This window comes from Pollicipes pollicipes, unplaced genomic scaffold (genome assembly GCF_011947565.3).
Source record: "Pollicipes pollicipes isolate AB1234 unplaced genomic scaffold, Ppol_2.1 Scaffold_7262;HRSCAF=8765_pilon_pilon_pilon, whole genome shotgun sequence".
Lineage (NCBI taxonomy): Eukaryota > Metazoa > Arthropoda > Thecostraca > Pollicipedomorpha > Pollicipedidae > Pollicipes > Pollicipes pollicipes.
This window is the reverse complement of record NW_023597055.1, coordinates 5,470,796-5,494,636: the sequence shown is the minus strand read 5'-3', so window position 1 is coordinate 5,494,636 and position 23,841 is coordinate 5,470,796. Positions and strand designations below refer to the sequence as shown.

General features: G+C 52.4%; 3 protein-coding genes across 3 annotated transcripts in view; all 3 read right to left on the bottom strand.

Annotated features, from left to right (window-relative positions):
• Nucleotides 1–2,781: 2,781 nt before the first annotated feature.
• Nucleotides 2,782–10,149, bottom strand: LOC119114150 (pancreatic triacylglycerol lipase). Its single transcript, XM_037238360.1, has 7 exons — nucleotides 10,117–10,149; nucleotides 8,654–8,879; nucleotides 7,936–8,069; nucleotides 6,354–6,468; nucleotides 5,588–5,827; nucleotides 4,636–4,750; nucleotides 2,782–3,043 (listed from the first exon to the last, which is right to left on the bottom strand). The coding sequence occupies exons 1-7, from the start codon at nucleotides 10,147–10,149 to the stop codon at nucleotides 2,782–2,784; spliced, it is 1,125 nt and encodes a 374-aa protein (XP_037094255.1).
• Nucleotides 10,150–12,871: 2,722 nt separating this feature from the next.
• LOC119114147 (soluble guanylate cyclase gcy-33-like) lies at nucleotides 12,872–18,867 on the bottom strand. The gene is made up of 5 exons (XM_037238358.1): nucleotides 18,854–18,867; nucleotides 17,752–17,870; nucleotides 17,247–17,339; nucleotides 14,544–14,646; nucleotides 12,872–14,016 (listed from the first exon to the last, which is right to left on the bottom strand). The coding sequence occupies exons 1-5, from the start codon at nucleotides 18,865–18,867 to the stop codon at nucleotides 13,599–13,601; spliced, it is 747 nt and encodes a 248-aa protein (XP_037094253.1). The 3' UTR covers nucleotides 12,872–13,598.
• A 135-nt stretch (nucleotides 18,868–19,002) lies between these two features.
• The window catches only part of LOC119114146 (speract receptor), a 140,045-nt gene continuing 135,206 nt past the window's right edge, over nucleotides 19,003–23,841 (bottom strand). Inside the window, exons 20-24 of the mRNA XM_037238357.1 lie at nucleotides 22,574–22,686; nucleotides 21,537–21,688; nucleotides 20,320–20,418; nucleotides 19,438–19,582; nucleotides 19,003–19,010 (exon numbers count right to left, since the gene is read on the bottom strand). Of these exons, the coding sequence (XP_037094252.1) occupies nucleotides 19,003–19,010; nucleotides 19,438–19,582; nucleotides 20,320–20,418; nucleotides 21,537–21,688; nucleotides 22,574–22,686 (517 nt within the window). The remainder of the gene's footprint in view (nucleotides 19,011–19,437; nucleotides 19,583–20,319; nucleotides 20,419–21,536; nucleotides 21,689–22,573; nucleotides 22,687–23,841) is intronic.

Sequence of the window (23,841 nt, the reverse complement as noted above, 5' to 3'; positions counted from 1 at the left end):
GCATCGATACATTGATCGCGTATGACGTTAAGAGTGACAAAATTTTATGAAGACTAACTTTAGCTGGCACTGGGTTAGGCGTAGGGCAACCGGCCGATGTGCGAGTACAACGCCCACAAGTAAATGCTATCAACTATTTAGTAGATAGAATTGATCGTTATCACACTATCAGCTACATCACAACAAAATCACATTCTTCAGTTAAAGCACACCGAACACGTTGACCACAGCAGATTCCGGCTGTGCCACTGGGGGGGGGGGGGGGGGATATTTAACCGGTCTGACGGGGATAAGAATCAGATAGCAAAAGGAAAACGCTGTTCCCTCACCGGCTTATCACGTACGTCAGTCATGTTCTTGTGGTGACTTCAGAGGCTACGCTATTTTTTTCCAACGGTGCCGCTGCCAGAAAAGCTCTTCGCACCGCGCCAACAGGATGTTCCTGTGACGGGTGCACTGCATTATGTGCAACCATTCTGAAGTGCTTTTTTGCATAGTAAGGAGAAACCATACCACTCTTTGCCATAGACCTGACGTGTGTAAGCTCGATTATGTATAGGTACGCAAATATATATGCATATACGTGTATACACACACACACACACACACACACACACACACACACACACACACACATATGTATATATGTGTGTGTATATATATATATATATATATATATATATATATATATATATATATATATATATATGAAACATGATATATAGGTACGCAAAAACCTACTTTTTGACCAGGCTGGAGTGCAAGGGATCAACGTTTTTAGCCCAGCTACGTTTTTGGATTTCGTTGGCAGGGGAGCTATGGTATTTACAAATTATGGATGCCACCGTTGCCGTTGGTTGCATATACTAGCACCGGTTTGCTCGGTTCCTAGTTTGTTATTACATTTCCCACCACAACATCCACCCTTCTATCCGCTTTGGCTTGCTTTACCCTGCAGGCTCGCGGCTCCGTTTGTCCGAGGCAGGCTACACGCACCAGCGATGATTGGGCGTAAGTGTTCCCTGCAGTGAGACCCCGTCTGACCGCCGGGCAAATACCCCCTCTGCGGGCTCGATCTTCGGCGGATGGCCAGCACTTGAATGCGGTTTTGCCCCACCGCTATCCACTCTCCTTCACTTCACGGCACTAGGATGGTCATCACTCTCATGAAAGGCTATTATCTAAACCACACCGAATCAAAAACGCGCTATTTTATTTAGCCACAAACAGTCATTAAGACTCTCTGCGTGACTTCCTCTTGTGACTCTCCGCTGCTTCGCTCATTCCAGTGTGAACGAGCGAGGCGACTGGAGACATGTGGGCTTTTGCTTACCAATCACCTTCGTTTACAAAGTGTCAAGATTTAAGGTAAGGCGATGAGACACGTTTATGAACTAATAAGTACGACCCTCACCAACGCATCGAACAGCCGGCCCTTCACAACAGTTTGGTAGGTAAAGAGGACCATTACTGTAGTGTTCGCACGGTAATTCATTAATTCTATTGCGTGCAACTTGGCTGTTTGTGAATTTACCAGGGCTGGCAATTTCGACGAAAGACGTCGACGAATTTGTGACAATTTCCGCACACTGCCGGCTCCGTCACCTACACCGTGCATCCAGCTTCATGTGTTTCTCTGTCCTAGTCGCCAACAGCCAGCATCAGTTCCTAAACCATCCCACACACGTGTGGATCCACAATTCACGCTCGGGTTCATCTCCCTGCGGGCACCAACGGACCCGCTTCTGCTCGCACGGCTGTGATGCCCCCCCCCCCCCCCGTCAGGTGGCGCTGGTCCCATCTCGCGGTGATAGCGGGGCGACGGAATTTTAGCTCGGTGGCATCACGACGTCGATCTACGCCGGCAGCTTATTTTACGTTTCTCTTACAAAACCAATACCACGGGTTGCACTTTGTTCACAGAGCAAAGCTGTAGAAAAATCACGTCTGATTAAGCAGCTGGTGTGAACATTCCCGGCAGTGCATGCAGCGTTAGTTAACAAATGCATTGGTTTCACTGAAAATTACATGTTGCTGTGATTAGCAGTTTCAGTAGTTTATACAGTAGATTAGGTCAGTAGTCTAGACATTCTAGTCTAGACATTCATAGTCTAGACATTCACACTAAAAAAAAACACAAACACCGGTTGTGTGTTTCTTAGGTGTGCATGCATTGCATAGCATATCTCCACAGCACATGAATCAATAACGGCTTAAGTCACATTTGGAATCAACTGAGTGCACACCATTCTTGACAAGCTGCGGTTATTCCACATCAGCGCGCGCAAAAACAGAGGCAAGTACTAAGCCTGGTTCGCCGCGTGACGTCACATGACCTCCAACGAGGCGAGCTTTTTGATGATACTCCCAATGTCCTGCGCCTGCAAAACTCCGTTCAGCGGGTGCATATGCATACTTCAGGTCACATGGTCCCTGACCGCCAACTAAGCCGAGTCAGTGCGCTCCGAGAAACATCATCAGCTGACACAACGCCACTCGCTGATACGGGTAGTGAACATAGCGCCTCTCGGTGACCTGGCCAGCTAACACAGGGCTCTGTCAGTGACCTGGCCAGCTAACACATGGCTCTGTCAGTGACCTGGCCAGCTAACACAGGGCTCTGTCAGTGACCTGGCCAGCTAACACAGGGCTCTGTCAGTGACCTGTCCAGCTAACACAGGGCTCTGTCAGTGACCTGTCCAGGCAACACAGGGCTCTGTCAGTGACCTGGCCAGCTAACACATGGCTCTGTCAGTGACCTGGCCAGGCAACACAGCGCCCTCAGTGACCTGCCGGTGCACACGGTCGGAACGCCACCGTCTCCTTATCGCCGACCTCAGCCGCGTCACTGCACAGCTCGTCAGTCGTGACCCGGAGCTCGGCGTCCACACGGCGCACCCTCAGCCGCGCCGGCCGCAGGACCCGCGGGCCGCCGCTGCCCTGCGCGTGCCAGGTCAAGTGGAGCGAAGCCAGGTCGCTAGGGTCGACCGGCGAGTGGAGCGTCGTGCGGACCTCAGCTCCCGGGGTCACCGCTGTTCCCGAACTGCCGGAGGGAGGGGCAGTCAGTGGCGGGCCCAAGTACAGTCAGAGGCGGACCCAGGTACCGGACCGCATGGTGCGGTGACCTCGGACCCCGGTACCGGACCGCATGGTGCGGTGACCTCGGACCCCGGTACCGGACCGCATGGTGCGATGACCTCGGACCCCGGTACCGGACCGCATGGTGCGGTGACCTCGAACCCAGGTACCGGACCGCATGGTGCGGTGACCTCGGACCCCGGTACCGGACCGCATGGTGCGGTGACCTCGGACCCCGGTACCGGACCGCATGGTGCGGTGACGTCGGACCCAGGTACCGGACGCATGGTGCGGTGACGTCGGACCCAGGTACCGGACCGCATGGTGCGGTGACCTCGGACCCAGGTACCGGACCGCATGGTGCGGCGACCTCGGGCCCCGGTACCGGACCGCATGGTGCGGTGACCTCGGGCCCCGGTACCGGACCGCATGGCCTTGGACCCCGGTACTGGACTGCATGGCGTCGGACCTAGGTACCGGACCGCATGATGCGGTGCTGGCGGATCCAGGTGCCGCGCTGAACTGTGATGAGCAAGATGACACATTCACCATGTTCATTCGAGAGTCACTCTCGAGGCAGTGCACGAGACGATGGTGCTCTATACGGTCGACTACCGCCACTGCTGCGGGCAGCATGGAGCGAGTCGCGTGTCGGCGGCATCGTTACCGGCCTAGTGCTTAGGGAATTGCGTCCCCACTGGGTCTTTCTAATCCACTGACGTCAGCGCGGCAACAAACCAGCAAGTCGTTTTGGGCTCACAAAACACGCTACCTGGATGGTGAAGTGCTACGTGGTCCGAAGGTCAATGTCCGATTTGGCTCATCTGCACTCAGCGAGAGCAGCACTGCCATAAACCTGGGGCTAGTCATGGATAGGCAGCCGGGGCGCAATTCGCATGGTCACCAATTTGTGGGGCAACGTAAAGGCACATTTGTGTCTCTTTTATATGCAAAACATTTCATACCTGCTGGCATCGTCTGCAACATTGAGAGTTTCAATCTTACCTTCACGACATGACTCATGGACAGGTTCAAAAACGTCGCTTATGGAAGCTGTTAAGTTTAAAGCCATCCGTGAATACGCAGAGGCTGAATCCAACTGGCCGAACCGGGCAGGCGCGTAGCAATGAGTACCAGATCCATGGTAATTTGCGGCGACGCAGAGCCAGGATTAACGAAGGCACTCAGGCGCTATGTTTCGACTGGCAATTACAATGGACTTGATTTTGACAATATAAGACTACAATGTCTTAACCCAGACTATAAACTTACTGATGAAGGGACAGTTACTGTGATGTAGATGACTAGTCTGCTGGCGCAACTCTTCTCATATTCCCCATGTGCTGCATTTTTTTGCATTTGAGAAACCATTTTCAAATTCGGGAACAACGTTGGATGTTTACGAACACGTTTGGGTACTTGGGAACAAGCAACTCATAACAGCCATGTCACATAACGGCCATAATAGCCAACATAACAGCCATCACAACAGCCATAACAGCCATGTCATGGAAAGGTTGCGCCAATAAACGCCAGCTGACTTCCACTGGGACTCACCTCCAGCCAGGCAGCAGGTCCGACGTCGCGCCGCTACTCTCGATGACGAAGACGATGTTGCCGTGTATCTCCTCCTGGTCATCTCCGAGCTGGATCAGCACCTCCAGGTAGTGCACTAGCGGCAGAACCACGCTTAATCAGCAATAGTCTAAGCAGAGTCAAGGCGCTTGGTCCGAAAGCATTGTCAAACTGGTTTGGCCTTGCTGTTCGGGAACGGGGTAGCCTATAGAGGCACAGCTTCATGGTCAGTTTAGACACGTATTCGTATTCAGAATTGGGGGTCTGAAAATTTTAGGTCCCCTCTATCTAAACAACGGGAAGAATGCGAGGCTATATGTATGGACGTGAGCTGCATGAAAGAAGCTGGGCATGGGGGACTAGGGAGGAGCTGTAATTACCACACAAGTGCATGAAAAATACATCTACATAAAACTACACCCTTGTGAAATGTGGCCACTGCTCCCGAGGTGGCCAAAATTATAAGCACCTGCTCTGAAGTAAGATATGCAAGATCGGTTAAAAATGTACCCCTTTTTCCGAAAACCTCTTGCTTTCTGCGTCGAAAACCAATCCGACCATTAATACCACATCAGTAGAGAAGGCAAAAAGTTAGCCGAAGCGCAAAGAAAACGAATCACTTTGGAGCAAAAGTGGACGAACAAAATTCGTCCCGTCACTCTTACGACACCTAATACGACTGCACCGTCATGGAAATGCGTTTGCAATTTCTACATTTAGTAAGCAAGTGCTTTCCTTTCCCCTGCTTGACAATGATCTTTTTTATTTTACTGTTTTAACGTCAAAAACAGAAAATTACATCACAAACTGAAGCAATGCAATACGTATCATGGAATGGCCGACATCGAATTTACTACCCTTCTATCGAACTAGCCGAAGGCACCCCCTGCACCGCCGTCACACAGCGCCATACCGTCACCGCGTCAAACCGTACTGCAGAAGGCGCCCTCGTCGTTCGTGGTCTCCAGGTAGTAGGAGCCGCTGAGGTTGAAGCGGACGCTATCCATGCCCATGCGGCCGATGGTTGCCGTGTCCAGCCGCTGACACTCCCCCGACTCGTACTCGGCGTGGTCGCGGCAGCTGAAGCTCACGAACGGACAGTTCTGCTCGCGCAGCGTCGCCTCGAACAGCTCGTGAGCGCGATCGTGGGAGCAGCCGAACAGGCGCTTGATGTCTGCCGGCAACAAGTGTTGATGGTCGCAGGAGTGTGGCGTGCGGACGGAAATAAGAAAGACGTCATCGTCTTCATGAAACGAACGTGACTGAACTGATCCCAGTGCCATTGCCAACCAAGACGCGTTCATTGGTCACAGGTTGGCAATGGTCATTACCAAAGAGTAATGACCATTGCCAACCAAGGCGCGCCTGCATAAACACGCGGATGATTCCGCACCCAAAGTTCCCAAAGGCTTGTAGAGAATGGATGTGAAGTCAAAACTCCAGGTCCCGGATCACATGTGACGGCGAACGATGCCTCCTGATCCCAGACCACCAGCAATGTCGAAGACCTCCTGAATCTGATCCCAGACCATCAGCAATGTCGAAGGCCTCCTGATCCCAGACCACCGTGAACGTCGAAGGCCTCCTGATCCCAGACCACCATGAACGTCGAAGGTCTCCTGATCCCAGACCACCGTGAACGTCGAAGGCCCCAGGCCCCTGACCACTTCCGAGGTCAAGGTCTCCAGGTCTCAGGTCACCTTTAATGTCGAGAGTCTCCAGGTCGTAGATCAGTCCGGCCATGTTCTCCTCGAAGTCGCCACAGCCCGGCTGGTTTTTCCCGTTGTTGGGGAAGAAGTCGACGTCTCCGCAAGCCTGTTCCACACAACACACCGATGTCAGACGCGTCCTGTGCTGAAAGCGTAGGCAGCGTAGGAATTGTGATGGTGCATCCAGTGATGAGGCTGAAAATAATCGACTCACAAAGCAACGGGACTCAGTGGTCGACACGCGGGACGTTTATTTTTCCGGGCGAAAGATCCCAGCGTCTCAACCAAAAGCAGCCGTGTTGAATATTTCTAACTACCTAGTATGATGCTATAGAGTAGCAGCGATCCTGCTCGTGCCAGCTCGCCTCGCGAGTCAATGAAACCTCAAACTTTGTGCTAAGTCCAGTGTTTTTTTTTTAAAACAATATCTCACCTCACCACTTCGGTCAACGTTACCCCCTACGACAGTGTCTACAGCACACCACCCAGCACCAGAGGCGGCCGAGTTCTTCAATCTCTATGGGAAGCGACGACCCGTTATGGGCCTTCAGATCTCTATGGGGAACCGACGGCCCGTTTCGTAAAGCACCTGACAATAGATACGACCACAACCACGTGACACGGAAGTTGACTTGAAGATCAAAACGATCAGAGAGACGGCGTGATCATCTTTCTTCCCCAAGCCGAGGTGACGCAAGAATTTATTGTTAGACGCTGAGACGGACATTTCAACAGAAGTGTCGGGTCCCGCTTCCAGTAGCAGCACTTGAATAAAACTGAGACTCGACCCGACGCGTGTAATGCGACGCTGACAAGGGGAAGGCCAGGGGCGGCCCGTGCTGACGTCACAATGACGAAGTCCTTCGGCCCGACGGACGACGGGTTATGAGCAGGTAATCGTGGGTGACACGGGATAGTGTGCTGCGTGCGTACTGTCCAAATTCCGTTACACATCGCCAGGATATTGGCCTCCAGCAAAAAAGGCTTAATGTTTTTCCTATTCCAGAGTAAGATGTCCTAGATTAGCTCAGTTTATGTACCCAGGCGACTTATTACCAACAGAAGGTGATTGTGGTAGGAAATATTTCCGTGGAAGCATCGACGAGGGAGACTATGTCTGCATCTCTGTGAGGGTTTTCGCACGCAGCGGCAATTACGACAGGCGACAAGTTTGGTAAGTATATGCATTGCCACGTTTTTTCAAGTAACCACTTACATTTTTAGTTCCACGACTGATTTTTCTGAGGTCACTCCTCCATAAGATGCAAGGAAAACCGCCTAACAATGAGTGACTGTTGAACCCATCGCAACACGGAACATATATTTGAACAATTCCACTCAATGTACGTACGTGGCAGAAACTGACTGGGATATTGCTTGCGATCAGTGGTCGCAATGCAGTTCGCCATCAAGATATTTAGCAAGACGAATAGTGATGTAAAAACCAAGATTCAACTTCCCAAGCTGTGTTAAACTAAAAAATCAAGCAGGCAAAAACCTTCAAACCGAAAAAGTACACCAATGCTCTGAATGCATTGCCATCTTTTGACACGCGCGCGTTCTGAGCGCTCACCTGCGTGAAGCCGATGCCAATAAAGATGATGTTTCTGCCATCCGTGTGAATCACATCCACCAGCTCAGCGTCCGTAGCGTCCAGATGAACCTCCGGCTGCGTGCCCTCAAAGTAGGGCTGGGCAGGGTCGAGGCCTGCGGAACGACGCCATTTTGACTGATGTGTTCTCACACGCGAGGAGATAGAGACCCGAGAGAGAGAGAGAGAGAGAGGACCGAGAGAGAAGACCGATGATCGACCCGAGACAGAGAGAGAGGAGAGAAGAGAGAGAGAGAGAGAGAGAGAGAGAGAGAGAGAGAGAGAGAGAGAGAGAGAGAGAGAGAGAGAGAGAGAGAGAGAGAGAGAGAGAGAGAGAGAGAGAGAGAGAGAGAGAGAGAGAGAGAGATAGAGAGAGAGGGGAGGGAGAGGAGGGGGAGGGGAGGGATAGGGACAGGGAGGGAGAGAGAAAGGGATTGTACATATGAACACACACACACACACACGCACACACACACACACACACACACACACACACACACACACACCCAGATGCACACACACACACACACACACACACACACACACACACACACACACACACACACACACACACACACACACACACACACACACATATATATATATATATATATATATATATATATATATATATATATATATATATATATATATATATGTAAGCATGCATACATAAAGACATATAAAGCCTGCCGCGTACCTGTGATTCGCGCCAGTCCGGGAGTCCGCGCTCCGGCATACCCGACGACATGACAGCCAAGACTATGTGCCACCAGGTGGAGGTCTGCGACACTAGCGCCTATATCTTGCAGTGCGGCCGCCAGCAGCGCCACCTGCCGTCCCACCAGCTGGCTGTTGGCGGTGGCTTGCAGATAGGGCATGCTGGCGCCGAGCTCCCAGTCCACGAGGATTACGTTGTAGTCCCACTGTGAATTAGATAAGACAATAGAAATACAGTAGTAGTAATATTGCACTTCTTCTATTGTTTCGATAAAGGCATGTTGCCATAATATTGTCATATATATATATATATATATATATATATATATATATATATATATATATATATATATACAATATAACATTGCCATAATATTGCCATAAATTGCAAATATCAAGCAATCCATTTCTCTATTCCCCTGGTTTTTCTCCGAGGAAAAAGGCTATTACCACTGTCTTATATTTGTGAGTAATGTTCCTCGCGAATGCACTGAACAGCTTACACTGCGAGTTAGGAGCCGGGGCAGCACCTCAGTCTAGGGCATCTCAACAAAGCGTGGTTTCTCTCAGAAGAAGCTGCCTAGGTCATAACTGTATGTCAATGCGATAGAAGCGTGGTGAGACAATGTTTAGAAATCGGTACCCTAGTTAAGGGGAGGATTGTTTCACTTTGGGAAATTGACCCGCAAAGCTCCAACTGCTGGCATGTCAAGGGGCTCATCGCTCGTGAATTGATGAATGGGATAGTGACCAAATTAGTTGAGATACATCTTCCTCGGTATACCAGCCTGCTCCAGGCATCTGTCTCCTTTCACAACTTTTCGTATGTGCAATGGCTGGTTTTTTCATACAACAGCTGTGAATATATAAGTCATTCACTGCTCGGAGAAGACTGGCCATTTTCCTCTCAGTGTTTGGGAAAGTGTCAACTGAATAGCAAAATACGCCCCTGGCGAGGTGGGTAGCCCTGTTCGTGCGAAAGAGTTCGTTAGTATTCCGGAGGACCAGAATGTTCGTGCGAAAGAGTTCGTTAGTATTCCGGAGGACCATCGACTTGATTTGAAAACAGACGTTGAAAAGGAAGAGTCTCTATAAGCCAAGGAGTTGCAAGGCGAGTGTAAGAGAGGGGTTGGAAGGGCGGCGTCGCCCACCCCAAAGTCGTCGTCGTCGTCGTCGTAAACGCTGACGCGGCTCGCGTCGAGCCGCGCCGTCGGAGCCTGAACGTGGACTGCTCGGCAGGGACCGTGCGTCCCCGCCCGCGTGTCCCCATAAACCCACGTGGCCCACACATGGGCTTCAGATGGTGGGGACCAATCGACAGAGGGGCCGCTCACACCATCGCGGAGACGCCGCCGCCGCGCCAGCAGCGACGGCCCGTTTGCTCGCTAACAAGCCTTCTAGTCTAGAAGGATGGCCGAGTACCAGCCTCCAGACCACCATTACCTGTTCCAGGACGAGGTTCTTCACTGAATTCATCCAGCCAGAGTCTCCGCTGTCCGTGAAGCCGTGTGCGATGATCATGGTTTTTCTACCCGGTGAGAAGTCGCCGAAATCTGTGCCGTTGTACGCGATCAGTGTCTTCTCTGGAGCGTTTCTGCCCGTAAAGAGGATTTCATCCTGCGTTAGGTGCAAGGATTTCAGTGATGAAACATGCACATAAATCTGCGATATAGTTGGTGACGTCAGGCCTCTAGAATCAGCAATATTGAGCCACTTAAAGCAATGTTTGCACCATTTTGAGCTGCAATACTCACTAGCTCATTCACATCAGCGATGACGTGCAAATAATAGATGAACTGATGCGATGCAGGAAGAAAACAACTTTCTAAAAGAAGCGGGTTGCACAATTCCACGGTTCGCACTGTTGGGTCAGACATGCGCGCACCTGGTGTAGAGGAAGAAGCGGGTGCGCAGCTCTTCCGGCGACTGCGGCAGGTTGGAGAAGGGCCGACGCACGTCACTCCAGGGGTAGTCAGTGGTGAAGCACCCCACATCATCGTAGCACACGTCCTCTGCCGCTGCACCGAGGAGGGAGGTGAAGCACTCCACATCGTCACGTCCCCTGCCGCTGCACCAGGGAGGGAGGTGAAGCACCCCACATCGTCACGTCCCCTGCCGCTGGACCGGGGAGGGAGGTGAAGCACCCCACATCGTCACGTCCTCTGCCGCTGCACCGGGGAGGGAGGTGAAGCACCCCACATCGTCACGTCCCCTGCCGCTGGACCGGGGAGGGAGGTGAAACTCCCCACATCGTCACGTCCTCTGCCGCTGCACCGGGGAGGGAGGTGAAGCACCCCACATCGTCACGTCCCCTGCCGCTGGACCGGGGAGGGAGGTGAAACTCCCCACACCGTCACGTCCTCTGCCGCAGGACCAGGGAGGGGTGTGCGGTGGTTTGGGGGAGACTGACAATTCGAGAAGTGAGACAACATTCGCATTTCAAACCATCCAACGTATGTGTGTAAACTTAGGCTGATAAACCTAATATCATTTGATTTTGACGCGTTCACAATAGATTAAGGATGTCAGGAGCGGTAAAAGCACCCCAACAACTACCAAAACATTACCACAGGTTTGGGGACGGATAGCCGCCAGCGTTAACTCCATGTGAGCATTGTCCTTATCACGGAGTTATACGGCTCTAACGTACGAACTTGTGGGGATGCACACAAAACGCCCAGATCGACACAAAATGCATCGCAGGGAGGTTACTCTATTGCCACAGATTGCTATATTGCCCCGCGCAACATTTTTTGTTGTTGTCACCGTGACCCTCGTTTGGGACGCCGGTGGCATCAAGATGGGAGCGTTGGAGCGCAGATCTGTCACCAGCAGCACTGACCGGCGTTAGCAGCCTCGGTCCGTCGCCTGCTTCCAGCAGCGGATCTCAGGGAATCCCGCGACAGCCGTGCGGTGCATGCAGCGGTCTCCTCGCTCACAGAGCTGATGTGACCGAAGTCCATGCGCAGTTCAGTCGGTGCGTTTGTGGGGCATTCGACGTCCCATGAGACGCCCATGAGACGCCCATGAGACGCCCATGAGACGCCCATGAGACGCCCGTAAGACGCCCATGAGACGCCCATAAGACGCCCATGAGACGCCCATGAGACGCCCATGAGATGCCCATGAGACGCCCATGAGATGCCCATAAGACGCCAATGAGACGCCCATGAGACGCCCATAAGACGCCCATGAGACGCCCGTAAGATGCCCACGAGACGCCCATGAGACGCCCATGAGATGCCCATAAGACGCCCATGAGACGCCCATGAGACGCCCATGAGACGCGCGATAGGGAAGCAAAGCCTGCTCGATTGTCAGTAGCAGGAATTGCTCGGCTGCCGGCAGGAAGACTAGCTTGACTGCCGGTAGCAAGACTTGCCCGACTGACTTGCCGACAAGACTTGCCCGACAAGACTGCGGGAAGCAACACTTGTTTGACTGCCTTCAGCGATATTTGCTCTACTGCCGCCAGAGAGACTTGCCCGACTGCCGGTAGCAAGACTTGCCTGACTGCCGGAAGCAAGACTTGCTCGACTGCCGGAAGCAATATCTGCCCGACTGCCGGTGCCATGCCATCCAGAAGTCCAACTCACCCGTGAGGCAGACGGTCGTCAGCGCCAGACCCAAGAGACACAGCCCTGCGGACCTCATCGCTTCTCCGCAGATTGGCTGGAGCTCGGCAAGCCTCCGAAGCAGCGCAGCCGCTTCTGACGCATCAGACGGCGGTTCATGTGATTTTTCTGCTATCGCTCAAGGTCATATTACGGCTCAGATATAACTGTGGCCGCAAAAAGGCTCAGCATCATTTCTTCTCGCGAATCACGCTGTCTTAGCCATAGCGATGAAAGGCGAAGTGGCTATAGGGTAAGTCCAGCACAATTGTAAGTCATATAAGCTGACTTCAGTTGGATGCATGACGAGACATTCCTAACGCTAGCGAACGATCCGGTCTCCAGGGGCGTGCTGCGCCGACATCTGCTCCTTTCCCAGCGTCCCAGTGCACCTGTCCTTGCGTGAGGCGAGGGTTCCCAGGCCAAAAAATCGTCCACAAGGCCCGCTATCTCGCGGCATATTCGGCGCAGCGCACAGCTGCGCCACACTCACCGCTATCGAACCGCAGCAAAGTCGACAAACATCGTACGCCATGTATTTCACAGTCGAAAATATTGTCTACCATATACAGCGGCCGCCGAACACCCCGGCAACGTCACAGTCAACACCTGTCTTCGCCGGCGTTTGGACGCCACGCGCCGGCGAGACGGCCCCAGCGCGAGCCGCGTCCGCAGGGCGGACACCGCGGGTGGCGCCCAACGCGCGGCGGGTTGTCACGTGGCGCCATCACGCGACGGTCGGCGGAAGCACACGGTGCGTTCCCGCAAGCAGTTTTCACGTGACGACGCGGTTACGACTCACTGTCCGCCGGTAACATGATTGTATGTGCATGGACAACGTCTATACATTCAGTACGTACGTGGCATGTTGTGTTACAGATGAGAGATTGGATGATGCATGACGTGCGGTATTTATACAGACAGCTCCACTACACTTATGGCTAAAGCGATACAAACAAATATACGTGTCCAATGATTCCATGCATGAACGTTTCCATGCTAATGTGAGAAATGTCAGATAGCTGAACGCATAGCGTGTGTTCCACAGTGGCCTTGGCGAGTCGACATATATGCAAAGTATGCGACTTCACCGCATGAAAGCCACATACAATTGAGAGACCGCTCCAAGCCAGTCGATATGTGGGGTAAAACAGCCAAAAGTTAGCTCGGTACCAGTTCATTCTTATTCCCTGTCTGATAAGCTGATTGTTGCCGACCTGACCGGCATGTGGACTCCAACGAGTGTGCTTACTTCGGAAATTGCTCCCGAAACACTTACGCCCCGCACGAGGATCGAACCCACGGGCGTCACTATATCTGCGTCTCGTGCTTGTCGGCCGCCGTCGCCAGCAGCGGCTCGCTCTCCGTGAAGTCCGATGCCACGTTCTCGACCTCGGGTCGCGCGCGCACCACGCTATACAGCGCCGAATCAGAGCGCGACGCGTCATCCGCCACTACCACCGTCAGCCAATCAGTGTTCCCGCCCAAGGTCGTCTCAAGGTCGCCACTCGACCCGCCGCCGCCCCCTGGTGACGTCGACTCGTGGTCGTCGTCCAGCTCGTGGATGCACGGACAGGAGCGCCGCTTGGCTGCGTCGCACGCGCACCTGGTGTCGAGCGTGGCGCGCGCCACGTGACGCCGCTCGCTGTGCTGGTCCAGCTCGAACCGCAGCCGCCGAGTCGACTCGAGGCTGTGTGTCCGCTCCATGCCGCCGCGGGAGCGCAGCACCCTGCCGAAACAAAATGGCGGCATCACTGATAACTTCGACGCGAGACCGTTAGCAGCAGACTATGAGACTACCAGGCAGAGGGGGGGGGGAGGGGGGGGGGAAGCAGGTGGAGATGTTTTGCAACGAGGACAGTTCTAGAACTAGAAAGCATGCTGCATCAAATGCTTAACCCATAAATTCTGTTGCATGATATCTAATTCTTCCCACGACACATGTGCAATCAGAAGATATAAAGAACCCTTCCAGGTGGCTAGGGTGCGAACAAAATGCTTCCGCCTAGCGATGCCTCTTTATTCCTGAGGTTCATCTCGCGTGCGATTATCATTTATGGCCAGGTCGCAGAGACCGAAATGGCTTTGCATTCCGCGGACGAAACCAAAACCCTGTGATAAAGACACACTACATCATCCTGGTCACAAGCGTGCAAAGCATGCAATAAGTGCACCATCAAGCGAGATGAAGAAAGATGTTTCAACAAGTCTGTGACGAAGCAGCGGAGCTTGTTGGCTGCCACAAGCGGCACCTACCGGATTTGCTTCTGCGCGCGCAGCTTTGTACTGTTCTGCAGTCGGCGGGCCTGCCGCCGCTCATCCTCGCCCACCAGCCAGAAGGTGGTGACGTCACCCTTTCCTGCAGCAGAGGTGAGGCAGAGGTCAGCCAACGCAGCCAGTCCGTGCGCACTCGAGATAAATCAGCTGGTTAGGATGGCAGGCGAGGCTGTTGTCCGAGCTTTTCTCGACGCCAAAGGACGGGAATGTTTCACCTTCCGCCGTACCTTTTTCAGCAGGCCTGAATGCGTTTTTTATGGAGCTGGCATGAGCAGAATAGTCGAAAATGCCAACGTGTGATTGCATGGCTATCATGAGGGCATCTGAAATGTAATTCCAAGCCGATGCCCAGGCGAAAAAACGGAATGCCAGCGGTAGAACTTCATTATGACGCTTGGTGACACCTCTCAAGTCAATGAACAATGGAACATGTGCAGGACACACATAACTAACCTCCAATCATTATGGATGCTACTCCTACCCACAAGAAACTTGCACTATAACCACAAATTTGCGTTTCTGGCCTCAGCGGACTGCCTTTGGAAATGTAAGCTCGGGAAACAACGGGAGGCCTTCGGATCACGGGTTGGAACCAGGCGCCAGGTGTCGCAGCAACACGAAAACAATACCGTGCGGCGAAAACGTGAACGGATCGTCGCACTGGCAGGAGCGAGGATCGGCGCGGAAGCCGGTCGTGCGCGGTCGAACGCAGACTAGGGATCCACCGGCTTGGGCACTTTTTAGAAATCGACGTCCACTCTCAGCAGCTAGAGAAAATGAAAGCTACACAGTATCAAAGCCATCCTGACGTAGTTTCGCAACATCAGTTTGGGGAGGGGGAGGGGGAGGCCGTGCAGCGCGGAGTTCGGGGTATGCAAAACTCCCCGAAACTTCGTCAATGAACGGGTCAAATCCGCCGCTGCAACCCTAAGTGTCATGAAGTCTGAAGCCTTGCCAAATCTCTACCCACGCACCTGGAAGTGGGGTTTGTCAAATGCTCGCACTCGGGCGTGTCCGGTGTTTTGACATTCACATCAAACCGCTGTGCCCTCAGACATCACCTGGCTGAAGTCGTTGCTCCCAAATAATGCCGCCGGAGCCACTTTCATTCAAAGGCACGCACCGGACCGTACGTGCGACACTCGTTCACAGGGCGGCCCCGCACGTGCAGTAAGTACTCACACCTGGTCGCCGGACACGGCGTCCGCCGAGGGACGGCGTCACGCAAGGTAGTCTCATGTGCGCTGCATTTTTTTCACCTCGGTATTTTGTTTCCCTATACTTCTTAATCGTGGTTGGCACAAACGCATCTCCGTGTAAAAATACGAATTTTATGTTGGCTTCTTTCCTCGGTTGCCCAGTTGAATGACGCACGAATCACACGTTTGATTTAGGGACAAAGAACCGCTCGTTTTGTTTGAGCCTAGTGTTGGGATCATTGCAAATGTGTGCATGCTTATGCAAAACGGTGTGCCAGTTGATCATGGGAGGGGGGGGGGGTATATTTTTGTTTGGTAGAGGCTGTAGATGCACGAGGTCCACGAGAGAGGTCAGGCGTAGGCTATGGCAATATGAGGCCGAGACACATACCGCCGCGTCGTGAATCACGATATTGGGAAAAATGCACGACAGCTGCCTAATGTGCGTAATGTTTGTGATGATTCAATATGATGCACGATATTTATGTCAGCGGGTTAGTACTCCAGGTGATAATTTGAGGGGCAGGTTGGTGGAGTGGCCAAACGAACCCAAATTGATGCGAGAGGGACTGACGGCGTTTAAGGCAAGGGGTGTAATGCATTATTGACGATTTCTCTGGCCATGGCAGCTGCGTATCTGTGCTGGTACTTCCGAAAGTGACCACGAACAGAAACCGGATATATCTTGCTCCCTCTGTACGTTTTAGACTCACCACCGCTTGGCACAATGGCACAAGGTTACGGACTGAAATACTTTTCAAGAAGTGCCGCTTGTTAACCTAAGGGCAAAATGCATGCAAGGAGACAAAAATCGAACTTAAATAAAATCTTTGACGTTTCCGATCTGCTGTAAGCGACACTAGATGTATTCTACTATTTGATATAAATAAAAACACGTTTTCAAAACATAATCGAAGTAAGATAAAGCAACTTATCCAAATAAACAACAAAATGATCCAAAGTGCAAAACAAGTGCAATGCTCTCAATACCTTACAGTCGTATCTGCTACGCTCGTGAAAGAGGAATATTCATACGCACTTGGACGGTGCAATGGACCACCTGCATGAATTACAACAAACACTTGTAGGGTCTCAGAAACACGACTGGCTCCACGTACCGATGTTTTGGGGCTGTTGACATGATCAGGACACCCGCTGTTCTCTCTCTCATCCCACACCCCAACAGGCGTGTGGCTGATGGCAATATACACACTGCTGTGTAGAGTGTACGCCAGCCCATGCAGTCTACACCAGTGTCTGATGTACTTACTGGTGTACTGGTGTGCTTGTGCTATACATCAACAGGGAGGCATCAAAAGACCCCAAAACGCCTCACACGGGTGTAACTGCAAAGAAGTCGCGAAAAAACAACGCCACCGTACTTCGTTCAAGAACAGGCAGGGTAGCATTGCACAGCGACCACCGGCGGAAGCGTCAGGATGCTGACAAGGCGGCGAGGCCTCGAGCAGGACGGGGAGCTGACCTTTCAGGTGGGTCTTCCCCCGCTCCTCCAGCTGGTAGCCGCCGAGGCGCATCAGCACAGCTCGACACGAGGCGCTGCAGTGGATTCGAAGCGCTGCCGACGCGGGCGAACGCTGCGTTACTGGCGTCATTCGGGGGGTGTCGTTAGCACTGCGTTGGCGTAGACAGCCGTGGCGCGGAGCGATATGTCGGGCTCATGCTTGCTGTCGCGCTAAGCTGGAAGCGTTCCCTGCCAGACCATACAAACCAGGCCCGCGGCGACTGCAGTGAATACTCAGTCGCCACTTTGGCTGTGTCCAAAGTCTATCACCAAGCAATGCAGTGGTTTTACGTATCGCAACTTTGGAGAGTGTTGGAAAATCCCAGCTTCAATACAAAGAGCACAACGTCACCAGCTGACCAGCCTCACAGGACAAACTACAGAGACCGAGCTATATCTGTTCCGCGTGAGCTTCGACCTTGTCAGCAAATCAAAGATGGCCGCGATCAGCGCGGGTTAAACTCACGTGCTCCGGTGGACTCCATTCTGGAGGCCGTGTTGACGGTGTCGCCATACAGACAGTAACGTGGCATTTTCCTGCCCACCACTCCGGCGCACACTGGACCTGAGGGTTCGCAACATGAGCTCAAATGAGGTTGTCAGCAACGCGGCATCTTCCCACCCAGGACCGCAGCGCACGCTGGCACTCGGGTGCGCTAAATATGCTAAAATCATGTCGCCAATTGACGGTTGGCACAAATGATGAAGCCAATACATGCATGTCATAAAAACGCACCGAGTAATAAACAAGCCTGGTATTTAGCTTTTTTAACCGGCTGCTGCTCAATAGTCCCGTTCCAGGTAGGTGGGATAATGTTCCGCGACATTTGTTTCACTTTTTTTTGCAAACGGCCTAAAGCGGGTCGGAAAATTTCCTCAATTTTCCAAAACATCTTTCTTACATATTACGTCAAAAGTTCAAACACGTGCCATGCAAAGGGGTGATAAAGAGCCTGGTATTGGGAGGACTTCCAGTGGAATGTGGTAGAGAAGCGAAGGTAGTGATACCCCCGGGATTACGCACAATGCCTTGCGTTTACGAAGGTAAACTGATACTCAGTTGATAATTGATACTCCTGGTGAATCAGGTCGTTGCAACATGAGTATAATTTTTGCAACGCAACAAAAGCAGCATAGCATTGGTGGTTCCACGGTATGTAAAATGGAACATTGCGGACAGCGAAATGTTCAACTATGCACGAGTACAGGAATAAGGGACACTCTTCGGCACTTCAATGCAGAATTTTGCACTTCGGACATTATTTACGCAAGAAGGGACCTATACGGTGCCAAAGAGATGCACATGTTTGGCAAAAGGGATGCACGGGATATGACGCGAAATCTGTGCTAGCACCAAGGCGCTTTAAATGAAAATTTTCAGGAAAAAATATGCACCTGTAAGACTGGAGAAAGGAAAAAAGCCGCCAAACCGTTAAGTGTCAGAAATTGTGGGTTTCATCGTAAAGCTAGCACAGAACATCTGTTTCCAAGGGCTCATAGCCTACTTTTGGTAGCATTATGCTGATTTCCCAATTATTCATCTTTGTTTGTTCCAGTTCACTATGTACCGATCTTTGACCATACCGTTAACCTAATATCCGATTAAGTTGGCTAACATTTTCACGTGTACAGCATAACCAATTGCACTTGGAATGAATCGACTGAACTAATTTTGTGAACAATTGTGCATTTCAGCCTTTTTATGTCAAAACGCCACTTAAAATACTATCACATGACGACGTGTGAGAAAGTCGTCAATTTGGATATTCATCAACACCGCTGACAATCCTACCAGCACCGTTTGCGAGTCAACTAAGCGCTGATAAATGCTGTGACCCTTGCGTCTCTGGCTGCAGAGCGAATGCAACAGGTCCATCGTACACATCGATCCCCGGGTGCCATCCTTCCCGTGGAACCTGCGTCAACCCCCCCCCCCCTCCCCCCCACCCCACCTCCCCATCCACGTCCACTGCCTTCCACCGCGGACCACTTTCCACCGCCACAGTGACCCCCCGGTGCGGTCCTCCCTCCCCGTGGGACCCGCGTCAACCTCCACCCCCCTTCCCTGTCCACTGCCTTCCACCGCGGACCGTTTTCCACCGCCGAGCGCGGCCGATCGCGCGCGTCCGCGTCCCACGCAGCGGCCACTGACCGGTATGTATGCCGATCCTGAGCATGAGCGTGTCCTGCGGCCGGTGCCGGATGGTGAAGCGTCGGATGGCCTCCAGCAAGTGGAGCGACATCGAGGCCACCTCGCCCGCGTGCTGCAGACCGTTCCGCACCGGCAGACCGCTCACCTGGCCACGCGGCACAGGCGGCCGTGTGACGTCACAAGGGCGCACAAAGTGTCTCAAAGGCGCATGACGTCACAACGGCGCAAGACGTCACAAGGGCGCATGTAGTGTCACAAAGACGCATGCAGTGTCACAAGGACGCATGTAGTGTCACAAAGACGCATGTAGTGCCACAAGGCCGCATGTAGTGCCACAAGGACGCATGTAGTGCCACAAGGCCGCATGCAGTGTCAGAAGGACGCATGTAGCGTCACAATGGCCCATGTCACAACGGCGCATGACGTCACAAGGACGCATGGCGTCACAAGGGCGCCTGACGTCACAAGGGTGCATGTATTGTCACAGGGGACCGCATGCCACCACCAGGTATCGAGCGTCATTGTTGGGACGTGTGACGTCACCACAGGCCAGATCCGGTTCAGGTGACGCACAGCAAACAGAGGGTTCTGATCCGGGCGGGAGTTTTACAGTCAGCTGATTGTTTATTGAGTTCGATGGAAACACATCATGTTGGTACGGCACATAGCAAACCAAGTAAGCGGAGCTTCAAAAGAACAACGCAAAAAATAACGTTGTCCAACGCACTCACACAACATTATCCTTCGGTGCCAATGCACCATGAGTTCTTTAATATGTCGAAGGCCATAGAATGCCTCCACACGTGTCATTATTCCCACAAAAATACTTCACAAATCAGAAGTGCCCTACGTGCTTTGAGGACATCTAAATTAGATGCTTACCACCATGTAGGCATCACCGATGGTTTCCACTTTGTACACGTCGTAGTTATCGATGATGGAATCGAAACACGTGTAGAGATCATTCAAGAAATCCACCACCTGTGGAGTGATCATGAAAATTAAACCAAACAGATTTTATCATATGCAGTCAAGGGTAAAACTGACGCAAATAATGCTGCCACACCAAACCGACAGCGCGACGATTATTTACCTGTTCAAATCAGTTCAAATTCAAGTTCTAGATATCATCTTATTTTCAAGTTTTTCTAGTCGTATTCAAATTACGTCTGTGAAAAAGCATTAAAACGTCACAGTAGGTAACAATCGCAATGTTGAAACTTTCTTGCAAACGCGGGTACCCTCGTCACATGTACTGTATGATTTTCCTTCCTGGTCACCTGCGTCAGCATGCCGTGTCTTTGCACCTCGCTGGTGTTGACTGCCTCCTGTGATGAGGACACTGACCAAATGTTTGCGCGGTATGAAAATGAGTATTTTGCGCGGTATCCAGCGTTGGAGAGAGGGCACTGACCTATGTGCTGTTCTAAACACCTAATGACCTATAAAATGAACTCAAATAAAAAAAGAAAAAAAGCCTCGGCTGGCATCCAGCGTTCCCACATGACTCTCAGACTGACTCATGACTCACATGTCCGGCGCTGGTGATCCTTGCCTCTGTTTCATCCTACCAGACTGTGACATGTGCCTCGCCGTATTCTGTTCTGAAGATCTAAAGCAAGGCTCTGTTCTGGGGATGCCGACCTACGCCCTGTTCTGAAGATTATGAACTACGCCCGGTTTTGGGTAGCCAAACATGAGACCTGAGGTCATGAGGCCTAACCAGCATCATCATCGCAGGACTTGACCCACATCCGCACTAAGCACCAGAACACGCGTCCCGCGCTCGGGTCCCAAACCAGCGTCTCATGCTGTGGACATTATCCCGACTCCCGTTTCTGGCCGGTGCCCCGCTCTTGAACATGACTTGCGCCTTGCACCGGGGACCGTGTCCTGTGTCCTGATCTGAGGACCCTGATCAGTGTCCTGACCCGAGGACGACGATCAGGCGCTGTTGTAAGGACCCTGACATGTGTACTTGCCGTGGCCCGTGTCCTGCTCTGAAGATGACGGCCGCGTTGGGAGCCCGCTCTGAGGAGCCGGACCGGCGCCCGTCCTGAGGATCCTAACCAATCTCGTGCCGAGGATCGGATCCTCACCTGAAGAGGCGTGCTCTCCGCCGACATGGACGTGAAGCCCACGATGTCGCTGAAGTAGATGGTGACGCTGTCGAAGCTCTCGGCCTGCACGCTGTTGCCTCGCTTCAGCTGGTCAGCCACGTACCGCGGCAGCATCTCGTGCAGCAGCGCCTCTGGTGGACCGGATGTGTACTGTTAGTTGCGCCACCATTCGCTGGCGCCACGGGTGCATAGCTTCCAAATGTCAGAACTTGGTTAACGGGCGCGCATATTGGGCGCAGTGCGTTGTGGAATGTGGGACGTACCCACGGTGTTTGCTGTCATTGGTAGTTCCTTATGTCAAAGGTGTTGTTGAAAATCGGCACCTCGCTGTCATTCTGCAATGAGTGAATCTAGATGAACGTGCAATGCATGGTTCATGCAGTGCACATAACTTAAGTGGTATCAGCACGCGGGAAGGGGCTACTACGGTCTGCACAGCTGCAGTCTGATCCCGACACACGTCCACGCGCCCGCTACGCCCTCCGCCTGTACCCGGTAACAGCTCCCTCAGCCCTCCGCCTGTACCCGGTAACAGCTCCCTCTACCCTCCGCCTGTAACCAGTAACAGCTCCCTCCGCCCTTCGCCTGTAACCGGTAACAGCTCCCTCTGCCCTCCGCCTGTAACCAGCAACAGCTCCCTCCGCCCTCCGCCTGTAGCCAGTAACAGCTCCCTCCCCCCCCCCCCCCCCTTCGCCTGTAACCAGTAACAGCCCCCTCCGCCCTTCGCCTGTAACTGGTAACAGCTCCCTCCGCCAGCCGCCTGTAACAAGTAACAGCTCCCTCCGCCCTTCGCCTGTAACCAGTAACAGCTCCGCCTGCCGTCCGTTACCAGTAACAGCTCCCTCCACCCTTCGCCTGTAACCAGTAACAGCTCCCTCCGCCCTCCGCCTGTAACCAGTGACCAGTAACAGCTCCGCCTGCCGTCCGTTACCAGTAACAGCTCCCTTCACCCGCCGCCCGTGACCCGTAAGCGCTCCGCCCGCCGCCTGTAATCACCGGTGCCTGGCCGCACTCACCCGTTTTCTTCTTCTCAACAATGAGCTGGTTGGTGCGCTCGTCCACCAGCACCTCCAGGTTGTTGGTGTACTTCTCCATCATCGAGATCATGTTGTCGAAAATGTGTGGCTTCCTAAAATCAGACCGCATGGATAGCCCTGGGCCTTGAGCGCAGGCGCCAACGCCACCCCGTCGAATATCAACGCATAAGACGGCGCGCAAGCGTCGGTTTGGACGCGATGTATGGTGCCGACAATGTCATCTGTTTGGGTTACATATCTCTTGTCATTAACTGGCTTATCTTCCGGTGCTCACATACCATATTTGCAAGAGGAGGGGGAGGGGTTCGGGGGAGTGGACAATATTTGTGCGCATTTAAAGTTAGATCTATGATGGTTTGTGGAAATAAGTGAGCCTTTATTACCATGAGCATCCTTAGTGCTGAACTAGATCGCTCGCCCCTGCCAAGTTACCGTGATCATCGTCATTAGTTAAGTCAAGATGAATGGCCATATGAATTTCCGTCGGCGACATGAATGTTTTCCGTGTTACCGAAATATAGGTTAGGAGGATAAGTGGAGGCTGACAAGGACGGCAATCACGGATCTGGCATGACGACGGCGTGGTCCAAACCGACGACGGTCTCTCTTAAGGAGGCGATTGGTCGCTGTGCATTGAAAAGATCAACCCAGCGTAGGGAGAACCTGTGGCATTTGTCAGGGAAGTGCGACGGTCGCAGACCCAACAACTGCGTGTTTGGTCTGGAGGCCTCTACTTTATGTCGGTTTCAATGTTGTCATGCAGAGTTTTAGGGGAGTTTTTGTAGCGAATGGAATAAATTCTGATCTAGCGCGAGGTCTGCCAGGAAGTTCAGCGATATTTCTGGATCATAAACGTGTTTCAATTTGTGGAGCGTGATAAATGGGACAGTGGATGTTTCCATGAAAAAGGGAGGGCTTCGTGATAGTAATAACTGTTAGTTTTCACGGTCTCAAATGCTATTTAGAGCGATGAAAAATTGGACATCTGTGCCTTTCAGACGTTTTAGGACTCTTTACATAATGAACACAATCACAAATTGATTAATAAATGATTAAAAATACAAACCATTATGAAAAGCAATAACATGCAGGAACCAAGGGCGGAGGTCCACAAAACACCTCACATCCGTAAGTTGTGCGCACGTGTCTCGCAATAGGCCTTCCGTTTCCGGCTTAAACCAAGTTTCCAGGGCAGAGACCCGCGGGAGCGTGCCTCGAAACGAGAGGTAAAAATAGCCGTCCGAATC

Bases quoted from the DNA above. Each gene is read 5' to 3' on its own strand.
- LOC119114150 (XM_037238360.1), bottom strand. From the start codon at position 10,149: ATGAATTCAGTGAAGAACCTCGTCCTGGAACAG. The intron at 4,751-5,587 runs GTACGGTTTGAC...TTCTGCCGCTAG, and splicing joins CGACGAGGGCGCCTTCTGCA to TGCACTACCTGGAGGTGCTG. The intron at 3,044-4,635 runs GTGAGTCCCAGT...TCCCTCCGGCAG, and splicing joins GACCTGCTGCCTGGCTGGAG to TTCGGGAACAGCGGTGACCC.
- LOC119114147 (XM_037238358.1), bottom strand. The intron at 17,340-17,751 runs GTGAGTTTAACC...CCGCGTCGGCAG, and splicing joins AATGGAGTCCACCGGAGCAC to CGCTTCGAATCCACTGCAGC. The intron at 14,647-17,246 runs GTCAGCTCCCCG...CCTCTGCTGCAG, and splicing joins GGGGAAGACCCACCTGAAAG to GAAAGGGTGACGTCACCACC.